The sequence below is a fragment of the Rattus rattus genome, chromosome X (assembly GCF_011064425.1).
Source record: "Rattus rattus isolate New Zealand chromosome X, Rrattus_CSIRO_v1, whole genome shotgun sequence".
Taxonomy (NCBI): Eukaryota; Metazoa; Chordata; class Mammalia; order Rodentia; family Muridae; genus Rattus; species Rattus rattus.
Window position 1 is genome coordinate 128,276,397 of NC_046172.1, and position 21,357 is coordinate 128,297,753.

A 21,357-nucleotide genomic window follows, 5' to 3' on the forward strand; every position below is an offset into this window, starting at 1 on the left:
GCAAGTTTTACCACTGAGCTAAATCCCCAACCCCCTATTTCTGATTCTTAAATACCATGAAGTTTGTGACAACTTAGTGAAGTAAGCATACACGCAAAAGGTTAAAATTGGTGGCTTTATTGAACATTTTAAATGTAATACCAGTGCATGAAGATGTGGACATAAGAATTTTGAAGCAAGCCTAGGGGATGTTTTTCTTAGTTTTTTTTTTCAGTGTGAACTCATTTGTGTGAGTTGCAGAAATCTCTTTTAAGTATCATCTGAGCCCATTCCTACTGTAGCCTCCTTTGTCACTGGATTATCAGGCAAGAGAGCAGAGTTATACTACCAGCACTGGCTTACCTAGGATAGCAAGCAGCAGAAACTACATTAAAAAAGCTGTAGTTGACCTTCAGGTCTTGCTTCAGGAGACTACCAGTGTGGTGGTCAATCAAGTCAATGGCTATCTAGCCCAGCTGAGATAGTGACAGCAGCAGTAGAGTGGACAAACAGTGGGGTGGGATACCCTGAGCTGCCTTGTTCAGTTCCACTTCCACAGGATAATGGTCACTGATGCGAAGAGCCTAAGAGAACAAAACGTTTCGTGTCTGTGGCTGAGGGGGTTTAACAGCTCACCTCCACAATTCTGCCCTCACTCTTGTGCCAACCCAGTTTCTCTACCTCTTCCTCAGTCAGCTGAAACCTCCTGGGGAAGTCAAAGGTAGCTGCAGCCTTCAGCAGCTTCTGGCAACCCTGCCCATGCATCACAATTCGGTCATAGGTACAGTTAGTGCTGGCCCGCACTGTAGTGTCCTCCCCATCAGGAATCACCCAGTGGAAGCCTGCCTTAGTCCTGAGTAGCAGGCTGTTCAGACGTTTTTTTGCCAGTGATGCACAGTCTGCATTGAAGTCTCCAAGCAGAATCACATTCTAAAGATGAGACAAGCTGTTAAGTCTTGCCAAAGGGCAGTCCCACCATCCCCTCTCCCATGAAAGTTATTACCCCTACCTCATTCTGCCAGCGCTGGGAGACATCCAGAAACACATCATATAGGGCATTGAGCTCCTTCTCTACATCTTTGGGAGTGGTGTGGAGAGGAACCAGCACCACACTTGGAAGGACTGCAAGGCCCAGGAAGGTGAGGCTGCCACAGCTGCCAGCCCTTCTACACATCCACCTCTAGTTCCTCCAGGAACCAACCCACAGGAGAACCAACCACATCCCCCTCCCATTTCCTTGTACCAGGCCCAGACTTCTTCCCCCTCTTACTTTTGCTAGGAAGGGTGAACTGGGCCACAAATGGTTCTCGGGCAAAAATGTCTTCTGTGTCATTATACTGGTAGAAATTTAGGACCTGTGTCTTGTCAGACCTGGGAAGATGAAGAGGTAGGAAGTAGTGACCCCATATCTTATATAAAAATCTCAGAGCTAGTGCTTAAAGAGGAAGACTCCTGGCTCCTTGTTCTGCCAATTTCATGTGGGCAAAGCCATTTTTTTCCTAGAACTTCTGGTTCCCCCCCCCTGGGGCTGGGGATTGAACCCAGGACCTTGCACTTCCTAGGCAAGCGCTCTACCACTGAGCCAAATCCCCAACCCCAACTTCTGGTTTTTCTTTTCTTATTCCTTCTATTTTTTTTTAAAAAAGAAAAGTTCTATTATATAGCCCTGGCTGTCCTAGAACTAACATTCTCTTTCCTTCTCTCCCTCTCTGACAGGGTTTCTCTTTGTGTAGCCCTGGCTTTCCTGGAACTCCAAAAACTATGCTGACTTCAAACTCACAGAGATCCACCTGTCTCTGCCTCTGAGTGCTGGGATTAAAGGCATGGGATACCACTCCTAACTTGGAATTTTTCATTTATCACTGGGGATAAGTTTGCACCCTGTCACTGAGTTATGCCTACAGCTCCCTAGAACTGTTTTTGTTGGTTTTTAAAATCTTTGTTTTCTTTTTTCTTATACATTACATACTGACCTCAGTTTCTCCCCCCTCCACTCCTCTCCTCCAGATCCACTCCTCCATTTCCCTTCAAGAACAAACAAACAACAAAAAAAGCAGGCCTCCCAGAAATATCAAGCAAAGATGCTATAATAATTTACAACTAGGCACACACCCTCCTATCAAGGCTGACTAGGCAACCCAGTAGTAAGAAAGGGGCAAAAGGAATTAGGAGTTCCATAGCTACACAACCATGAGGTATATGCAGAGAACATAGCTCAGACCCATAAAGGGTCTGTGATTATCATTATCACTTCAGTCTCTGTGATTCTCTATGAGCCCTGCTCAGTTCATTCTGTGACTGTGTCTTGTGTTTTCGTTTTTGTTTGCTTCTTTTCTTTTCGAGCAGGGTTTCTCTGCATAAGAGAATCCTGTCTGTCCTTAAACTTGATTTGTAGACTAGGCTGGACAAAGATCTGCCTGCCCATGCCTCTTGAGTGCTGGAATTGAAGGTGTATGCCACCACTTCTCTTGGCTTAGAGATTTATTTCTATTTTATGCGTGTGAGTGTTTCTGCTGCATGTATGTCAGTGGACCATTGGTGTGTAGAGGCCAGAAGAGGGTGTCAGACTTTCTGGAACTGGAATTAATGATGGTTGTATGCTGTCGCATGGGTTTCTGGGAATAAAACCTTAGTCTTCTGGAAGATCAGCAAGTGCTCTTAACCACTGAGCCATCTCTTCATCTCACTTTTATAAGTTTTTTTTTTTTTTTGAGATACATTTTCATTATAACCCAATTGGTCTTAAACTCATGGGCTCCAGTAATTCATCTACCTGATTTAGCTTCTTGAATAGAATAACTGAGTCTTTAGACCACCCCCTAGAATTGTTGTGATGAGGATAGAATTCTTGACCCCTGTGCTCACCTGTAGATATACACATACTTTTCCTTGTATGTGCTGCGCCCCAGCAATGAGCTGTTTAGGAAGCTATAACTCCTGGAACTGCCAAATATACCAGGAAACAAACCCAGAGTTAGGGCTCTTGAGGCTCTAGATAGAATGCAGATTAGATTGAAAAGGTCCCTCTTTACCTTTGAAGATTTTGAAGTAGAAAGAGGACAGTATTCTGGGAAGAATCTACTACCTCCTGAAGCACCATGATATCACATCGGGCTAGGATCTGCAGGGAATCAGGAATACCCACTCAATTCAAAGGTGTCACCATGGAGGAGCTTGTATATGTAAAGATTGGTACCAGAGTGGCTGTAGACAACAGTGAAACTAGGAGAAACTCAGGAGAACAAACAATATCATTCCATTACACCTTACCCATTTTTAGAGGAGGAAGTTGGTAATTAAATGATGGTTGAAAGGCTTTTCACATCTGTACATTCACATTTCCAGATGTCCTCTCCTTTTACAGTTGGCAGGGCTGGGAGCTTTTGGTCAGGGTCCTTATGGACACAAATTTCTGAAACAATGAACTTACCTGAACTAAGGTATCCATCACTGATTCCTTGATTACCTTGGTCAGTGTCAGTCTGTGGGCATTGAAGGCACAGATACGAAAGGCATCAGTCCCACCAACCAGGAGAATGAGCAGTGAAGCCACGACAAGGCCACGCATTGCTATGTATGCATCAGGAACCCTCCTAGGGAATACAGGCTGTCCAGAGGGCATTGGCACTGCAGCTGATCTCAGCTAATTGGTGTTCTCCCTGCTGTTGGCACTGAACATTTCTTGAATCTCTTCCTGGGATGTATTTCAACTTCTGCACACAGAGCTTGACCACCTAATAAAATACATGTGCTGTGGCATAAAATTATCTCAGACTTTTAAGAACTTAAATAGCCAGAAGTACAACTGTTATTAGCCTAGATCCATAAAACTTTTTCATCTTCCCCAGGTGAAATTGTGTACTCAGTAAGTATAACTTCTTTGCCAAGATTAAGGTCAGGAGTTCATATAGGGTCAGTCCCAGCAACAAAATCTATCTGTCTATGTTTTGCCTTTCAGCCTATTTTTTAATATGTGTATATGTATATATGCATGACTGCATGTACATTTATGTGTGTGAACATTTGGAGGTCAGAGATCAACCCCAGGAGCCAACAACCCCTGGTTGGACTCACTGGATGGAACTCATGAAATTTGGCTAGCTATTGAGCCTTAGGGATCTGCTTGTCTCTGCCTCCCTAGTGCTGAAATTACAAGAACATTTCACCATGCCTGGCTTTTTACATGCATGCTTTACTGACTACCCCCAGGCCCTCTGCTTGTTTTTTTTATTATTTATTTATTTATTACAATAAATGTGGTCTTCAGACATACCAGAAGAGGGCGTCAGATCTCATTACAGATGGTTGTGAGCCACCATGCGGTTGCTGGGATTTGAACTCAGAACCTCTGGAAGAGCAGCCAGTGCTCTAAACCACTGGGCTACCACTCCAGCCTTCTGCATGTTTTTTGAAACACAATCTTGCACTGTAGCACAGCACAGGTCTCAAACTTGGAGCAATTCTCCTGTCAGCCTCCTAAGTGCTAGTATTACACGAGTTCATAATCACCATGCCTGGATGACTCATTCTTTTCTGTATGTTTTACTTACACTTCCCCTTTTGAGACAGGGACTGGTACATCTTAGTGTGTCCTCAAACTTGTCTATGTAGCTTAGGATGACCTCAAACCCTTGAGATTCCTTCCACCATCCAAGTACTGGGATTATAGGTATATGCCACCAAACCTAGAGAACCAATCTGTCTGTCTCTCTGTCTCTCTGTGTCTCTCCCTCTCCTCTTCTCTCTCTCCCTCCTTTCCTCTCTCCTTTTCAGTACTGAGGCTTGAACTCAATAGTCTTTATCTTTCTAGGTATGGTAGAGAAGCACTCTGCTACTAGATACTGCCCAGTCCTGAGATTCTGTCTTTCTTTCTTTTTTTTAAGATGTATTTATTAGATATAAGTACACTGTAGCTCTCTTCAGACACACCAGACCAGAAGAGAGCATCAGATCTCATTACAGATGGTTGTGAGCCACCTTGTGGTTGCTGGGATTTGAACTCAGAACTTCTGGAAGAGCAGTCAGTGCTCTTAACCTCTGAGACTTCTCTCCAGTCCAGATTCTGTCTTTCAAAAACCAAAAAAATACTAGGGATGGTGGCATTCTTTTGTAATCCCAGCATCTGGGAGGTGAAAGCAAGAAGTTCACAAATTTAAGGTATTCTTCAGTTATATAGTGATACCTGCTATATAGTTATATAGTGACACAAGCACAGTCACCATGCACAAGGCCCACTCTCTGGAACTGAAGACATTTATGGAAAAGAAGTTATCATTGAAGTTAAATGGAGACAGGTATGTACAAGGAATACTGTAGGGCTTTGATCCCTTTATGAATCTTGTGACTGACGAATATGTGAAGATGGCAACTAGTGGGCAGCAAAATAACATCAGATGGTGGTCATATAAGGAAATAGCATTATTATGTTAGAAGCCTTGGAAAGCATCAAAACAATAGCTCTTCAGCAGAAGAGTCCAGAAAGAGCCAGGTCATACACATTATATGAAACGTTTTGCTATAACTTTTGTGATAGTCAGGAAAAAAAAAACCCGCTCTTTCTGCCATCTTCTCTCACCGTCCCCATGGTATGAATGAATGTTCTGGCAGATGCTCTCAAGAACATCTACAATGCTGAGAAGAAAGGCAAATGCCAGGTCCTCATCAGGCCGTGTTCTAAAGTCATCATTTGGTTCTTAACTGTGATGAAGCATGGACACATGGGTGAGTTCAAGATCACTGATGATCGCAGATCTTGGAAGATTGTTGTGAACCTCACAGGAAGGTTGAACAAGTGTGGAGTTATAAGCCCTAGATTTGATGTTCAACTCAAAGACCTAGAGAAATAGCAGAACAATCTCCTGTTCTATCACAGCAGTTTGGTTTCATTGTGTTGACAACATCAGCTGGCATCAAGGATCATGAAGAGGCAAGACAAAGACATACAGGAGGAAAAATCCTGGGATTTTTTTTAATGTAAAGCATAAATAAAAAAGCCTCTGTGGGGTTGGGGATTTAGCTTCAGTGGTAGAGCGCTTGCTCAGCAAACGAAGGCCCTGGGTTGGGTCCCCAGCTCCGAAAAAAAAAAAAAAAAAAAAAAAAAAAAAAAAGCCTCTGTGGACTGTGAAAAAAAAAAAGAAAAAACCCCACAAACACCATTGTACCTCTGCTTCTGCATTTGTCATTTTGTCATCATAAAAGTAGAACACAGTTGTCTTTCTGTGACTGTCTTATTATTGAGTATCATGTCCTCATGGTTTATTCTTGTTGTATAACATGTCAAAATTATCTTTTTTAAAAAGCCTAAACCTTTCTTAGGTTTTATTTTTTTTCTTTTCTTTTTTCGGAGCTAGGGACCAACCCAGGCCTTGCGCAACGCTAGGCAAGCGCCTACCACTGAGCCTAAATCCCAACCCTTATTTTTAAAGATTTATTTATTTATTATATATAAGTACACTGTAGCTGTCTTCAGATACACAGAAGGGGGCATCAGATCTCTTTACAGATGGTTGTGAGCCACCATGTGGTTGCTGGGAATTGAACTCATGACCTCTGGAAGAGCAGTCGGGTGCTCTTAACCGCTGAGCCATCTCTCCAGCCCCTTAGGTTTTATTTTTAATTATGTGTATGAATGTGTAGGTCTATGTACATGAAGATGCCCAAGGCCATGCAGGCCCACTTACATATCTTGTCAGCCCAGAAATTCTCTTCCATTATTTAAAAAGATATATTTCACCTTCAATTATGTATATGTGTCTGTATGTGGGTATGTTCATATGAGTGAAGGTAGCTTCAAAGACAACACACACACACACACACACACACACACACACACACACACACACACACACATCAGATCCCTCTTAATCTACAGTTATAGAAAGATGTGAGCAACCCAATGCAGGTACTAGGAACCAAATTCAGATCCTCTGCAAGAGCAGTAAACACTGCTGAGCAATCTCTCCAGCCTCTCTTCTTCCTTTCTTCCAGTTTTTGTTTGTTTGTTTGCTTGTTTTTGTTTTTCAAGACAGGGTTTCTCTTCTCTGTGTATCCTCGGCTGTCCTGGAACTTACTCTATAGACCATGCTGGCCTTGAACTCAGAGACTCAGGTGCGTCTGTCTCCCAAGTACTGGGATAAAAGGCATTCACCACCAAGCCTGGCTGCCCTCTTCCTTCTTAAGGATGATTAATATTCCAGTCTATGCTTAGAAACACTTTGTCCATCAGCATTAAGGTATATCCACTACTTGAACTCTTATAGTTATTTATTTATGTTTTAATGTGTATACTGGGGATTGAAGATGGGGCCTTATATATGCTAACGACATGCTCTACCACTAAGCTATAGTCCTAACCCTGTAATGGTTTTTTTTGGGGGTGTGTGTGGCAAACTGACCTTGAACTTCTGATCCTCCTGCCTCTACTTTACCCAAACTGGAATTACAAGTGTATACCACCAAGCCTGGTTCATGCAGTGCTGGAGATAAAAACCCAGGGCCTCATATGTTAGCTATGTAGGGAGGGCTATACTATATAAGCCTCATAATTGGGCAAGCACTGTACCAACCAAATCACACTCCAGTTTATCAATTTTGAAAAACTCAAACACCTTTGTTTCCTGAAGCAGAACAGCTAATTCATATGAAAATTCTATTTTTAATTTGTAAGGTACACCAAACTTTTCCATAGCTGTTGTGCCATTTTATATTTCCACTAATAATAGGAATGAGGTCATTATTCTTTTAAGTTAATTGAGTACTGCTAAGTGGTGGCACACGGCCTTTAGTCCCAGTGATTTGGAGGCAGAGGCAGGTGGATCTCTGAGTTCCAGGCCAGTTGGTCTACAGAGTGAGTTCTACGACAGCCAGGGATACATGGAGAAACCCTGTCTCAAACAAACAAACAAACAAACAAACAAACAAACTGCTGTGCGCCATTTTCCACATAGGTCCTATTCCTAGCTTGAGCATAGAGAATTCCAGATTCAGGAAGGTCCAGTTTGTCCTATCCATATTATAAACTCAGACATGAACCTCTTCAGGCATTTCTTTTTTTCTTAATTTTTTTCACATTTATTTGTATGTGTTTCTGTATGTTTAGATATGTGCATGGGTCCATGTGGAGTATGTTTATCCTTCCACCAAGAGGGATCAAATTCAGGCCAAAATGTTTGGCAGCAAATGTCCTTATCTGATGAGCCATTACACCAGCACATCTCTCTCTATATGTCACATCTTATGTGCTTTCTTTTTTCCTTTTTCTTTCTTTTTCATTTGCTTGTGTCATATATATGTCTCAGTTTATAATCAGGGCTGGCCTAGGACTCACTATGTAGTCCCAGGCTGGCTGTCTCAGGTTTATCTTTGTCTCAAACTCACCTCTACCTTACCATATTTTTTGAGCTCAGCTCTTTACCATGCTTCCTGCCCATGTCACATTCTTGAAGCCTGGGACCTGCTTCTGTCTGCTTGTTTTTCTCAGTCACACCATCCCTTTCTCCTCTCTGTTAGTTTCTTCCTATCTGGCTGGGTTGTTCTGTCTTCCTGTTTCTGCACATCTTAGTGTTTCTGTCACAGAATCTTCCTGGCTGGACTTGATATTTGTTTCTCTCTGGCCACCTGCTCTGTCACTCATACTTATTTTGGTCTTCTTGCTCTGGTGTCTCTTTTGGAATACATGTGAGCACTGGTGTAGCTCTGCACTGGCCAAGCTACATTTGGAGACTGAAACCACTAGGACTCTTAAGAATGAAACAGAAAGGGCTGGGGATTTAGCTCAGTGGTAGAGCGCTTGCCTAGCAAGCGCAAGGCCCTGTGTTCGGTCCTCAGCTCCGAAAAAAAAATGAACCAGAAAGAATAACTGTTTCTGGCCTCAGCTCAATCCCCATGCCAGCCTTAATTGGGGAAATTCCCTTCCTTTTAAGTCCTTTCCCAGTTAGAGAGAACCTCCCCCCTTTCCCTACCGGCAGGACTCCCATACCTCCACAGACCAGGTCGGCCCCGATGCCTGCCTCAGCCAATAAAACACTCTACTCCACAGAATCGCCTCGCCAGCCAGGGAAGGATGAGGACGTGCAGTTGGGTCCGGAGGGGTGGGGGTGGTGGGAGAAGAGGAAGCCGGTTTCCAGATCCACCCAAAGGGGCCGGCCCCACAGACAACTTTCCTGTCCCAATAAGCAAGGCTGAGCTCCTCCCCTCCTCTCAGGAGGCGGTGCCTGGGAACTGGCTGCTGCTGCCCACCACGCCCATGATGGGTTTTTCTTTGCAGAGCGAACAGGAATTTGAGGACCTGAGTGTGGCTACTGCCACCCGCGCCAAGAAGCAGCAGTTATCTGGACCTAGGGACCAAGGTGAGGTTTGCTTGCTCATTTTTTGGCCGGTTCCTGCAGCAAAGAGCAGAGCAGAGACAGTCTTCTCTCCGGGTACTCAGGCCCTGAACCACAATGTAGTTGTGCACTCCCTAAATTAGGTTTGCCTGTGTGACTGCTCAAAAAACCCAAAGCAAATGACCTTCTGCACAGGATAGGTAGCGCGACTGGCTACTGAACCCGTTTAGGTTCCCACTGGATGACTCTGGAGTGGCAGTTTGGAAAAATGCCTCATAGAAGAAATGTTAGTTCTGGTACCACATGAATGTTAGGCATCATTTGGTTATCATGGAGATAACCAAACACCACCAACCCCCAGATCACTGGAGGAAATACTACAATAAAAAGTAGTAAGGCAGAGAATAATAGACACGGATACCCAATGCTCTTTTCTGGTCTCCCTGTGCGCCTTCAGAAGCAAGCATTAACCGGTTACACACCGGGTAGGAGAGAAAGAGAGAACAAGTAAAAATGTTCCACCAGCCTAAGACTTGCGTGACTTCAGGTAATCGTGCTGCGTAGCTAATGTTGCCTATAGACACTAGAATTAAGGAGTCAAAGAGACGCACTACTTCCGGTGGTTTGGAGACAAACCTTGACGGGGGAAGGGGGCGGAGCGAGGCTGGCGTAGGTCCGCCCCCGGCAGCCGTCAAGCGACCTAGGCGTGTTTTGCGACAACAGTCAAGGACCCTTCCCCGACTTGCTTTCCGGCAGAGTCGCCGACCTGAGGCCACCAAGACTTGCTTTTTAGTGCGCGTGGCTTTGCAACCCTGTCTCGTCCCCTGAACGGCGCCTCTTCTCTATCCGGAGAGCAGTGCTAGGGAGGCTCTGAGCTGTCCCTCCAGGCGATCTTAGTCTAGGTCTCTGCCAGTCTGTTGGAGAGCCCTCTCCTGAGTAGTGGAGGACACCGGCTGGCCTGGGGCCAGAGGAGCTCCGGGCTCCGGGGGCGGGGCCGGAGCCGAAGGAGATGCCCCTCCACGTGAAGTGGCCATTCCCCGCGGTGCCCCGACTCACCTGGACCCTAGCCAGCAGTGTCGTCATGGGCCTAGTTGGCACCTACAGCTGCTTCTGGACCAGTGAGTGGCCAAAGGCCAACGCAGAGTCTGTTAACAGGCCTCTGGCCTGGCTGGGGGCGGGGGTTGGGGACTGGGAATTTGGCAGGGGCTTTTCTGGCACACTAAGAGGCCTTGGGCAGGTGAAAATGACCTAGGGCTTGGGACTGACTTCTCTTCCCAGAGTATATGAACCACCTTACCGTGTACAACAAGGAAGTGCTGTATGAGCTCATTGAGAACCGAGGTCCTGCGACCCCTCTTATCACCGTCTCTAACCACCAGTCTTGCATGGATGACCCTCATCTCTGGGGTACGATGCCAGTGTCTGGGTTCAGGGAGGCAAAACAAGAACAGGCCCCCACCAAAGACAGAATAGATTCACTTCTCACCAGGCTCTTTGGGAAAACTTGGCCTTGTTTGGGGATATACTGCTTGGCTGCTGAAGTTTTGTGTGTCCCCCTTAGGATTCCTCCCGGGAATGTGATTTGGACAGGATATCAGAAATTTAGAAGGAGTGTGGAAGTAACCATGTCACATAAAGGACTTTCCTTTTTCATAGGGATCCTGAAACTCCGCCACATCTGGAACCTGAAGTTGATGCGTTGGTGAGGAAGAATGGGCCCCTTGAAGTGACCCATCCATTTCTGCCCAGATTTGCCTTTCTCCTCTGCTCAGGAGGTGGCATCCAAGCCTTCCAGGAAGGGCATGGGTGGGGCCCCTTAGGACCTTTTCTTGGAGCTTCATTCTGTACGACAGTGATGGCAGACATTGTATTGGGTGGGGAGAGTTGGGGACAAGCAAAGGGAAGTCTTGGAGGCAGGGATGACTGGGTCTGTTGCTGCTCTAGGACCCCAGCAGCTGCAGACATCTGCTTCACCAAGGAGCTGCATTCCCATTTCTTCAGCTTGGGCAAATGTGTGCCTGTATGTCGAGGTGAGCTGCTCCTCTGGGAGGCATGTATAGGCCTCCCTTGAGGGCAAGGAATCTGGTGGCCGATGTCTCTGTCTTAGAAGGACTTAGCGGAGCCATGCATGGCAGTATAGTTGATAGAAGATAGAGAGAAGGATGACCTCTTAGCATCTCTGCAGCTGCCTAAAGATTGTCCAAAACTCTGGTGGGAGAATTCAAGGATGCCTTATGCAGTCTCTTCTGAATCTACCACTCCTCTCAGGGAGAAGAACAGTATGGTGTTAACACTTTATGATACACTGAAGTGCATGTATAAAAGGCCAAGGGTTTTGTTTTGGGTAGAACAAACAGTGGGGAGGAGGCTTGGATAGGTCACTCAGTACCTTTCACAAACCTCTAAGTGTACGATCAGCTTGATTCCCATTCTCCACATAGGGCTCAGATTCTCTAGACAAAACTTAGAAGTTCAAGGTCATAGACTAACAGGTAGCAAACTTAAGATTCAGATCCACATTGCCCTTTTATCTGGGTAGGCAGATTCCTTTTCAAGCAAAGAATGAAAGGGTGTTCTAAAAATAGACTAGAAAAGACAGGGTAGAGAATGTCTGAAGGGTGGAAGGTTCTATTTCCATCTTTCTAAGCATCCCAGCAGAGACTATATCATTTTGCTGAATGATAGAGTCTCAGTGTCATTTTCTCTCAGGTCCTGCTCTGATATGTCAGCATTCTGATAATTTATACCTGTCCCTGACTCTAAGCCCCTTTCTTCTGCAAACTCAAAAGTCCTGTGCGTATGCATCTGTTTTCATTCCTTTTTTAAAAGATTTGTTTATTTTATGTGTGAGTACACTGTCTTCAGACACCAGAAGAGGGCATCAGATCCCATTACACATAGTTGTGAGCCACCATATGGTTGCTGGGAATTAGACTCAGAACCTCTAGAAGGGCATCCAGTGCTCTTAATTCCTGAGCCATCTCTTTACCTCTTTCATTTTTTTTCTTTTTTCTTTTGTTTTTAGTTTGGGGGTTAGAACACAGAGGCTTGTATATTCTAGGCATATACTGTACCTATGACCTATACTGCTAGTTCTGTTCTTCTTGATCTCATTCTAGACTTTCTTCCAGTTAAAAACCAATCTGAGAGGTTGAAGAAATGTCTCAGTGGTTAAGAGCACTGGCTGTTCTTTCAAAGGATCGGAGTTCAGTTCTCATTAACCACATGGCAGCTCATGCCTGTAACTCCAGTTCCAAGGGATCCTACACCCTTACGTAGACATACATGCAGACAAAACATAAAAATTAAAATAAATTAAAAGGAAAAAAATAGGATCTGAGATGGGCATGGTGGCACATGCCTGTAATCCCATCCCATCACTCAGTAAGCAGGGACATGAGGATTGCTGTGAGATTGAGGCCAGCCTGATCTACATAGCAAGTTCCAGACCGACCAGAACTGTAGGACTACATGGTAAGCTCTATTTTTCTTTGGTTGTTGTTATTTTTAAGACAGTTTGTCTGTGTAGTCCTGGCTATCCTGGAACTAGCTCTATAGACCAGATGAGTTCTCATCCACCAGTCTCTTCCTTCCAAGTGCTGGGATTAAGCCTAGCATGATACCCTATCTTACCAAAAATAAAAAATAAAAATGTAGAAGCTAGTCATGGTGGCTCATACCTTAATCCCCAGCATTCGGGCTGAGGCAGGTGAACCTCTGAGTTTGAGGCTAGTATGGTCTACAGAGCTAGTTCCAAGACTGCCAAGGCTATGAAGAAAAATCCTGTCTTGGAAGGAAGGAAGGAAGGAAGGAAGGAAGGAAAGAAAGAAAAAGAAAGAAAGAAAAGAAAGAAAGAAAGAGCGAGCTAGGTGTGGTGTATTATGCCTATAGTCCCAGTATTTGGTATGGTAGGTTGGGGTAGGTGATTTACCATGAGTTTGAGGCCAACTAGAAACTGAGACCCTGTCTCAAAAATAAAAGGTAGTCATGTGTATGTACCCATGCAGACAGAAAAATTGAGGGCTGGAGGTGTGGCACAGTGGTACAGTTTGTGCTTAGCTAGCACAGAGCCCTGAGTTCTATCCCCAGTATTGTAAAAGTAGAAAACAAAAACTAGAAAGTGAAACATTATTTTCAAGGACAGCAAAGATCTAATTACATGTGACTGAAACAGAGTTTGGGATACTTTGTTTCTGTATTTAAATCATTTTTCTAGAAGTCTAGGAATTTGTAGGTTGACCTTTAAGCACCAAAGTGATTTCGTACAAGTAGAAATAGCACTTGAAATAGCTGAAAACTATGCCAAAGATATACTATCCTTTTTTACTTCCCAATTTCAAGCACAGGGGTTATATTTCAACATCAAGGTTTAATAGAGGAGCAAATACCTGTGGTGACCACCCATGCTGTGCACTACCATCCCAAGTAGGGAATCTGTGGCCATTTTTGTTTCCTGAGGTCATCCCAACCTTTGCTTCCTTGATGAGCTGCCAGATCAGGTCCCTGTTGAGATTGGTCTGAGACTCCTAAACCCCCAACCCTACCTTCCAAACAAGAAGCTTACAGAGTACAACAGAAAGGCGATTCTTTTTTTTTAAAGATTTATTTATTTATTATAGATGAATACACTGTAGCTGTCTTCAGACATGCCAGAAGAGGGCATCAGATCCCATTACAGATGGTTGTGAGCCACCATGTGGTTGCTGGGAATTGAACTCAGTACTTCTGGAAGAGCAGTCAGTGCTCTTAACTGCTGAGCCATCTCTCCAGCCCCGGCAATTCTTTTTTAAAAATATTTTTATTTTATTTTCTTCTCTCTCTCCAAGCACATCTCTCTTTCTCTTTCCCTCACCTACCTCCCTTTCCTTCATGGTGACTTTCCTGGCCTTAGTCTTTAGGTCTACTGAACTTGCCTGCCCAAGAATGGCTTCTCAGGAAACCTATCTTTAATATATAAAAACAATAAAGATTTTATTTTCTGTATGTGTGTACACTGTCACTATCTTCAGACACACCAGAAGAGGGCATCAGATCCCATTACAGATGGTTGTGAGCCACCATGTGGTTTCTGGACATTGAACTCAGGACCTCTGGAAGAGCAGTCAGTGCTCTTAACCACTGAGCCATCTCTCCAGCCCTGGAAAGGCAATTCTCAGTGTACTGACCTGAGATGGCTCTAGTGTTGCTCTGTGTCCTGTGAGATACCCCCAAATTTATAAGATTAGGATAGTTACTAAATATAAAAATAAAAAAAGTTGGCCTCCTCACTTTCATTTTCTGATTCTGTCCACCTTATGACTATCTTTCCACTATGTAGGGATTCCTACTATGTCTAGATGACTCCCAAGTTGCTAGCCCACAAAAGGTGTTAGGCCACACCTCTTGAAATATTAATCAGTTCTCCCAAGTTTCCCAGTCTCTTCTGTATATTCTACTTCCTGAAGTGTTCTCCCTTAGCCTAGAAACCTCAGGGAAGGTTGAAGCCTTTCAAAAAGTAGAGAGACCCTGGAGCTGATTTGTAGTCAGCAAATGGATATGTGTTGGGGGAGCAGGTTCCTACAAAGCAGGCTATAGGGCAGAGGGAGGTTGAGTTGCCATGGTTATCATTTCAGTGAGAGATACTGTCTAGCTAGGTGTCTTGATGCATGCCTGTTATCCTGTACTAGAAAAGCTGAGGCAAGAGAATTGCTGTAAGTTTGAGGCCAACCTGGGTTATATAGCAATATCTGTCTCAAAAAAAGAAGGTGCTATTTGCATATGACAGGAACTAAGAAGTTGAGGAATACTGTTTCATTTTGATACAGGATCTTACTGTATTGCCCATCCTAACCTCCAACTCAGAGCAGTCCTCCTGCTTCAGCCTAAGTGCTGAGATTGCTGGCATGAGCCACCATTTCCATCTTGAGAGGAGGTATGGTCAAACCAAAACTGTGAAGGGCCAGAGTAGCAGAGAGAAACAGGCTCTAGTTGTTCAGGTATCTATGGATTGTGCTATGGGGAATGAACTGTTGCCTCCATCCTGATGTAGATGGATCAGGAATAGACCAGAATGTACTTCACTACGGTTTGTAGAGTTTGATTTCTTCCCTAGAGAATGGATTAAGGAAAACAGAACTTTCTCTACAGGAGATGGTGTCTATCAGAAAGGGATGGACTTCATTTTGGAGAAGCTTAACCATGGGGACTGGGTACACATCTTTCCAGAAGGTCAGTTGGGTGCTTGGTCAGGGCCCTCCAGCATTCGTGATTCTAGGCCCAAGTTTTGTCTCTGTGTTCTATCATTAGGAAAAGTAAACATGAGTTCTGAGTTCCTGCGCTTCAAATGGGGTAAGTATTGCTGGCCAGCCTGACACAGCCAGTTTCCCCATCCAAAGATGGCTCCTTGGGTCCCAGGCTTCATTCCTCTCTCAGGTGGGTGTGTCAGGAGCAGTAGAAAAGGTACAGGTGGTGAGTCAAGGACTAAGTCTTTAATTGGAAGACTGTAGAGGTAACATTGGCCAGAGTTTGGCAGGGAAGTTTGGCCCAGCTTGTGCCAAGGCTTTTGCTTTTGTCCGAAGTAGGAATTGGATGGCTGATTGCTGAGTGTCATCTAAACCCCATCATCCTGCCACTATGGCATGTTGGTGAGTCATGGGTTTAGGGTAGGAAGGGACTGTCTTAGATGTTGTAAAGGGGATTTCAGGTTGTTGGGTGGCTGAGAAGTACCTGGGATTCTCTGTGGTATCCTACTTCCCCCAATGTCTCACTTTCTATCCACTGTGGTACAGGAATGAATGATGTCCTCCCTAACAGTCCACCCTACTTCCCCCGCTTTGGACAGGTGGGTAGGCACTGCTGACTCTTCTCTGTTTGCTTGCTAACTGCCCTGTGTTTTCTAGTCCATACTATACAGGATTGGTTGATGATTTGCTGAACATGAGCTTGTAGTGGGGGAGCTAAGTGGGCTTTTGTAGAAGCAAGACTTTTAGAATAAGAATTGAAATCAGGTGGGGGTGAGGAACAAGGTAGAGTGGGATAAATCATTGACAGGATGAGTCCCAGGACTACTAAGTCCAACTGCCTGTTTTGGAGAGTGACAGTGGCTTTCAGGAACACCAAGCCCATCAGGGACAGAGAATGGCTCTGACTCCCCCCATTATTTGGGCTGGAACTATAGGTTCCTTGTCATCCTTGATGGCCTGCCTTCTTACAGAAAATCACCGTGCTGATTGGGAAGCCCTTCAGTACACTCCCTGTGCTTGAGCGGCTCCGGGCAGAAAACAAGTCAGCTGTAAGTTTCCTCCAAGGGTTCCCTAGCTGTCCTTCACCTTTTCAGTCCCTCAGACTCCCAGGGTACCCTAGCTATGGTCCTTGAGGAATGCAGGCCAGCACCGTCCTTGCTCTTAGGTGGAGATGCGGAAAGCCCTCACAGACTTCATTCAAGAGGAATTCCAGCGGCTGAAGATGCAGGCAGAACAGCTCCACAATCATTTCCAGCCTGGAAGATAGGCTTTGCCTCCTCAGTCTGTGCCCTGCAGTTCTTAGCCAAGGGAACACTGGGCCCTTCAGGGTTTGGGAAGCAGTGGTACAGGAGGACCCTGACCAAGCCTGCTTGGATCTTTACTACTTTTGAGATTCTTCCCTATACAAAACTGAGGCTGGGAAATGGACTGATGCTTTTAATTCAGATAGATTGACTCCTAATTCCTGCTGGATACCCTTTTTTATTCTTGAACATCTGACTCCTCTGGGTCTTGAACTAAAAGAAGAGCTTTGGCTGTCCCTTACACTTTGTGGAGAAGGAAGGGACACTCTTAGGCAGGGCCCTCCTTCTCACCTCTCTCAGGGAGAGAACAAAGCAGGTAGTTAAGCAACTAGTTCAGTAGGAGAATAGGTGTCTTGGTTATAGGTGCAGAAAGAAGACTCAAATGGTCCCTTGATAGGCTACCACTTGCCCACTGCTCACAAACCTCCTCAGGGATGGCTGTCAGCCAAGTCATTCTACCTGAGCTCCTGCTACAAGGTTTGTCCTTGGGTGGCCTGTAGATGAGAAGTGAAGTATTGGTCAGGATTCAAGCACAGCTAAACTTAGCTAGATGTTTCTTGTAGATGGCAGAAAAAGGACCCCAAGACCTGACCATGAACCCCCAATATCAGGGCCTACCTACTTCTCTCATCATTTTGCCTTGACCTCCTCTATTACCTGGAATCTGGGTTTTAATGTTTTTAGAGTAATAAAACATTTGTGTTGTGCCACCATACTTCTGTCTTCTGTGTAGGAGTGCAGATGAGAAGCACCTTGCTGGACAAAAAAACAGGATCCTTGCCCCTGGATACAGTGAGATTATTTCAGTAGATGGACATTGGAATCTCAGTATGCTTAGCCACTCAAGTCTTTTGTTATCACCTGTAAGCCAAATGATAATGTGGCAGGATTCATAAAGGTGGTAAAACAAGATTAATAAACTAGCTTTAAAACCTCAAGTGAAGTCAGACATGATGATACACACCTGTGATCTCAGCACTAGGGAGCCTGAAGCAGGAACATTGTTGTATGTTCAAGATTGGCCTGGGATACTGAGTGAGAGACTTAAAAAGGGAAAACACAAGAAGAAAAAGAAGAAAAGCCAAGCGTGGGAGGCAAAGGTAGGCAGATCTCTATGAGTTCAAAGCCAGCCTGGTCTACTAGTAAGTTCCAGGCCAGCTAGGGCTACATTGTGAGAACCTGTCTTGAGGAAAGTTGGGTGTACATAGTGATGCGCTCCTTTAATCTCATCACTTGGGGTGGGTCTCTATATTTGAGGCCAGCCTGGTTTACGTAATGAGTTCCACCACAGCCAGGGCTTCATGGTAAGACCCTGTTTTGGGGGGAAAAAGAAGGAAAAATTTAAAACTTTTTTTTTGTTAAGACCAGATTTCTATGTGTGACTCTGGCTGTCCTGGACTTGCTTTGTAGACCAGACTGACCTTGAACAGATTTGCCCGCCTCTGCCTCCCAGGTGCTAGGATTAAAGGCATGCACTACACACCCAGCTTTTTAAGACTATTTTAGAAGAGGAAGCCATCACTTTGTGGGCATAGAATACATGTAAAAGCCAGACATACAACTTAGGTTCAAGGATAACATCACTTTTTCATGGATCTATTTTTGTATTCATTTGAGAAATGCCAGTTACATTTCTTCAAGAGTTTTAAATTCATAGTTTCATTTATTCAAATATACACCTCTCACTAGTGTAAATTTATAATCCCAGCAGTTGTGATGTAAAGTGAAGTTAAAGGTCATCTTTGGCTACATAGTAAATTCAAGGCCACCCTGGGCTATGTGAGCCCTTTTATCCAAAAGAAAAAATAGGGTCAGCCAGATGCCTGAGCAAGTATAAAGCCTGTCAATTTGAGTTAGATGCCCAGAACCCACATGGTGGAAGGACAGAAGGAACTGCTGAAAGTTGTCTAATCTGACCTCTAGATACATGCCATGACCCATGCCCATGCCCATGTGTGTATGTACACACATAGAGAGTTGGGGGTTGGAGAAATGGTTCAGCAGTTAAGAGTGCCTGTTGCTTTTGCAGAAGACCTAATTTCTACTCCTAGCATCACTGTCAAAAGACTCAAATCACTTATAGCTCCAGGTTCAGGGGATCTGAACTCTGGCTTCCCTGGGCACCTACACACAAACATACACAAAGATAAATCTTTTTAAAAATAAAATACTTCCTCCAGTATGCTAGGCAAAAGAGTCTACTATCGAGTTATGCCATGCCTTCAAATATAGACTAACTATGCAAACAGAGACTGATCAGAAAAATTCAGTCACTTCCCACTGTATGGCCAGTTCCTTGCCAATTAGAGCTACTTAGCAAGACCTTATCAAAACAACAATGGCAAAAAAGGACTGGTTGGTATAGCGTGTGCCTAGCATATAAGAAATCCTGGGTTTGATCCCTAGCATGAAAAAAAAGACCTTAAGGAGCTGGAGAGATGACTCAATGTTTAAGAGCACCAGCTGCTCTTCAGAACCTCCCAGAGGTTCCAAGTTCAATTCCCAACAACTACCTGGTGGCTCACAACCATCTATAATGGGATCAGATGCTACCTTCTGATGTGTTTTGAGTCTGAAGACAGCAACTGTGTACTTAACCCACAAGCAAATTTTTATAAAGAAAGGAGGGGTATAGGAGAGATGGTTCAACAGTTTAGAACCAGGTTTGCTTCTGTTCACCTACACGGCAACATACAACCATCTGTAATTCCAGGTATGGAAGAGTCAATGCTCTTCTGACCTGTACCGGCACCAGGTACACATGTGGTGTGCTTGCATGCATACAAAACACACAGAAATGTAAAAAAAATAAATCATAGAAAGGGCTGGGGATGTGGCTCAATTAGTAGAGCACTTATCTAGTATGTGTGAGGTCTTGAGTGCCTGGTTTTAAAATCCAACCCTAAAAACAAACAAAAAAAGCAAGAAATAGGAGAAAAATGGTTGAATAAAGAGGACTTCCCCTAACCTAGGAATTAATTAATATTGGTTTTTCAAGACAAGGTTTCTCTGTATAGCCCTTACTGTACTGGAACTTGATCTGTAGACCAGGCTGCCTTCAAACTCAAAGGTCCTATCTGCTTCTGAGTTTTGTTTTGTTTTGTCTTTTTTTTTTGGACAGAGTTTCTCTGTAACAGCCCTGGCTATCCTGGGACACACTCTAGACCAGGGTGGCTTCAAACTCAGAGAGATCCACCTGCTTCTCCCTTCCAAGTGCTGACATTAAGGCATGTACTATCACCACTTGGCTACTCTTTTATTTATTTATGTATCTGTCTATTTGTTTATTTGTTTAAAATTTGAGACAAGTTCTCACATAGTTCAGGCTGGCCCTGAACTCTTTATGTAGCCAAAGCTGGCTTTGACCTCTTAAGTCACAGGCAGGTACCATATGTCTGAATAAGTTTATTGTTTTTAATTAAAAGTTATATAATTATGATTTCATTAAACAGAAACATTCAGCCAAGCACACATTTATATTCAAAGATATTTATTTGTAGTTGCAAATTTTGAGAACTTTTTTTTTTTATTCTTTTTTTTTCGGAGCTGGGGACTGAACCCAGGGCCTTGCGCCTGCTAGGCAAGCGCTCTACCACTGAGCTAAATCCCCAACCCCAATTTTGAGAACTTTTAACTAGACAAGGACATTGCCCAACCACTGCTGCTGCCACACCTACTTGGCAAATACCAGGATGTATTTGACTAGGTCAGAAGCTGACATGTTTTCCTTTCTACTTTTTAGATGCTGCCAAATTAAAAAGGCTGTATCAATCAGAGATACACAGTCTTCCAACATCTTTGTTGACAGGAAACATTTATTTATCTACTTAATGTATATGAGGACACTGTCACTCTTCAGACACACCAGAAGAGGGCATCAAACCTCATTACAGATGGTTGTGAGCCACCATGTGGTTGCTGGGAATTGAACTCAGGACCTCTGGAAGAGCAGTCAGTAAGTGCTTTATTAACTGCTGAGCCATCTCTCTAGCCCAGGACACATTTAAAAGCATTTATTTATTTACTTAGTCAGTCTCTCTCTTTCTCTCTTTCTCTCTCTCTCTCTCTCTCTCTCTCTCTCTCTCTCTCTCTCTCTCTCGCTCTCTCTCTCTCTGTGTGTCTATCTCTATCTCTCTGTCTCTGTCTCTGTCTCTGTCTCTCTCTCTCTTTTGTCTCTGTGTGTGTGTACATGTGCTTGTGTGCCAATGCCAGAGCATGGATGTGGAGGTCAGAAGACAACTTGTAGGAAGGAATCTGTTCTGTCTTTCCACCATGAAAGTTCCAGTGATTGAACTTAGGTTGTGAGGTTTGGGGTGCAAGCACCCATACCTGATGCACCACCTTGCTAATCTAACAAACACATTTTCCCCAACAAACACTCTTTAACACCCTTCTTATATTTTCTTCCTGTGAGATAGACCAAATAAATAGTGTATTAGTTCCCTAGGGTGCTGTAGCAAATTACCACAAACTAGACATCTTAAAACAAAACAGAATTCTTTCTGATAATTTTCTAGGCTACAAGTCACA

General features: G+C 44.1%; 2 protein-coding genes and 2 pseudogenes across 5 annotated transcripts; 3 read left to right on the forward strand and 1 right to left on the reverse strand.

The window, feature by feature from the left end:
• Positions 1 to 96: 96 nt before the first annotated feature.
• On the reverse strand, positions 97 to 9,070 carry Dnase1l1 (deoxyribonuclease 1 like 1). 2 transcript variants are annotated; one of them, XM_032889717.1, is made up of 8 exons: positions 8,957 to 9,070; positions 3,410 to 3,713; positions 3,012 to 3,100; positions 2,845 to 2,922; positions 1,250 to 1,350; positions 989 to 1,101; positions 661 to 909; positions 97 to 563 (listed from the first exon to the last, which is right to left on the reverse strand). In XM_032889717.1, the coding sequence occupies exons 2-8, from the start codon at positions 3,599 to 3,601 to the stop codon at positions 447 to 449; spliced, it is 939 nt and encodes a 312-aa protein (XP_032745608.1). In that variant the 5' UTR covers positions 3,602 to 3,713; positions 8,957 to 9,070; the 3' UTR covers positions 97 to 446. The 2 variants fall into 2 exon arrangements, with proteins under 2 accessions (XP_032745608.1, XP_032745607.1); XM_032889716.1 differs by lacking the exon at positions 2,845 to 2,922.
• LOC116888212 lies at positions 5,200 to 5,426 on the forward strand (annotated as a pseudogene).
• On the forward strand, positions 5,562 to 5,956 carry LOC116888213 (annotated as a pseudogene).
• Positions 9,014 to 17,542, forward strand: Taz (tafazzin). Of its 3 annotated transcripts, XM_032889715.1 has the most exons (12): positions 9,215 to 9,326; positions 9,760 to 9,849; positions 10,059 to 10,420; positions 10,581 to 10,709; positions 10,959 to 11,004; positions 11,247 to 11,332; positions 15,429 to 15,509; positions 15,588 to 15,629; positions 15,863 to 15,925; positions 16,070 to 16,122; positions 16,495 to 16,572; positions 16,689 to 17,542. In XM_032889715.1, the coding sequence occupies exons 3-12, from the start codon at positions 10,312 to 10,314 to the stop codon at positions 16,788 to 16,790; spliced, it is 789 nt and encodes a 262-aa protein (XP_032745606.1). In that variant the 5' UTR covers positions 9,215 to 9,326; positions 9,760 to 9,849; positions 10,059 to 10,311; the 3' UTR covers positions 16,791 to 17,542. The 3 variants fall into 3 exon arrangements, with proteins under 3 accessions (XP_032745604.1, XP_032745606.1, XP_032745605.1); XM_032889714.1 differs by having other exon boundaries at positions 9,760 to 10,420; XM_032889713.1 differs by lacking the exons at positions 9,760 to 9,849; positions 10,059 to 10,420 and having other exon boundaries at positions 9,014 to 9,326.
• The last annotated feature ends 3,815 nt before the right edge of the window (positions 17,543 to 21,357 follow it).